The sequence below is a fragment of the Cyprinodon variegatus genome, unplaced genomic scaffold, assembly GCF_000732505.1.
Source record: "Cyprinodon variegatus isolate N-32 unplaced genomic scaffold, C_variegatus-1.0 Scaffold1782, whole genome shotgun sequence".
Taxonomy (NCBI): domain Eukaryota; kingdom Metazoa; phylum Chordata; class Actinopteri; order Cyprinodontiformes; family Cyprinodontidae; genus Cyprinodon; species Cyprinodon variegatus.
Window position 1 is genome coordinate 73,614 of NW_015152235.1, and position 1,262 is coordinate 74,875.

General features: G+C 47.0%; 1 protein-coding gene across 1 annotated transcript in view; it reads left to right on the forward strand.

The window, feature by feature from the left end:
* The window catches only part of LOC107104536 (myosin-10-like), a 68,814-nt gene that overhangs the window by 64,734 nt on the left and 2,818 nt on the right, over window positions 1–1,262 (forward strand). Inside the window, exons 31-33 of the mRNA XM_015404548.1 lie at window positions 511–629; window positions 713–821; window positions 898–1,070. Coding sequence (XP_015260034.1) covers window positions 511–629; window positions 713–821; window positions 898–1,070 — 401 coding nt within the window. The remainder of the gene's footprint in view (window positions 1–510; window positions 630–712; window positions 822–897; window positions 1,071–1,262) is intronic.

The window sequence follows — 1,262 nt, forward strand, 5'->3', positions numbered from 1 at the left end:
AGCTGAAGGCTTTTAACGAGCTTTAGACTAAAAAGCAGACTTTATACAGACATCTGCTTCATGTCGCTCTTAGATACAAAGTCCTGCTAAACAGATGCATCGATAGGCGTGAGTGAAGATTTCTTCAGTTCCTCCTCTGCTTTTTTATAGAGAGTAAGAAAAGGTCTTTGAGACAGCTGTCAATCTGGAGAACGGACAAGTCTGCTCTGATGCATGCTGGGTAAAGAGGGAGGGGCTAGAAAAACATCTGGGGGCTTTCTTTGTCCGTTCTCGTTCTGCTGTTTTTGTGAATTTGAACAGTACTAGTGATGAGGATGATGATGTTTCACGAGCACACAAGAACACACAAGTTTACAGATTGAGAAACAGTCTCTGTTTTTGAAAATCTTGATGTTTGTGTAAAAGATTCGCATCAGGATCGTCTCTGAAAACACTCATCCAACCTTCTGTTTGTTCGTTTTTCATTCGACTCTTCTGTCATTAAACATAAACATCTGCTAATAAATGCAGGAGCTAAAAGCTAAGCTGGCCGAACTAGAAGGAGCTGTAAAGTCAAAGTTTAAGGCGTCCATCGCTGCTCTGGAGGCCAAGATCCTGCAGCTGGAGGAGCAGCTGGAGCAGGAAGCCAAGTGAGACTCCGCCTTCCGTCTTTGCTCACAGAGGATTTCGCTTTTAGCCGACATTCCTCTCACTGTCTGCGTTAAACGTCCAGGGAGAGAGCGGCCGCCAACAAAGTCGTCAGACGTACCGAGAAGAAGCTGAAGGAAGTGATGATGCAGGTGGAGGATGAACGTCGTCACGCCGACCAGTTTAAGGAACAGGTTAGGAAGCAAAGTTAGCTCAATATATCGGAAACGCTGCAACATTTACTCAGTGTCTTCCATCTGCCTCCACCAGATGGAGAAGGCCAACTCTCGTATGAAGCAGCTGAAGCGTCAGCTGGAGGAGGCCGAAGAGGAGGCCACAAGAGCCAACGCCTCCCGCAGGAAGCTGCAGAGGGAGCTGGACGACGCCACGGAGGCCAGCGAAGGTCTCACCAGAGAGGTCAACTCCTTAAAGAACCGCCTCAGGTGAGAAGATCCTTCAACATCTGCTGTCATTTCCAATGGAAACCAGGAAAACGGAAACGCAGCAGACTCAATTCAGAGCTTAAGCGTAATGCATGCACTAGGGGGCGCTAAAGCAAAGATAAACACGTTACAGATCAATTCAGTTTATTTCTATAGCGCCAATTGACAACACATCATCTCAAGGCACTTTCC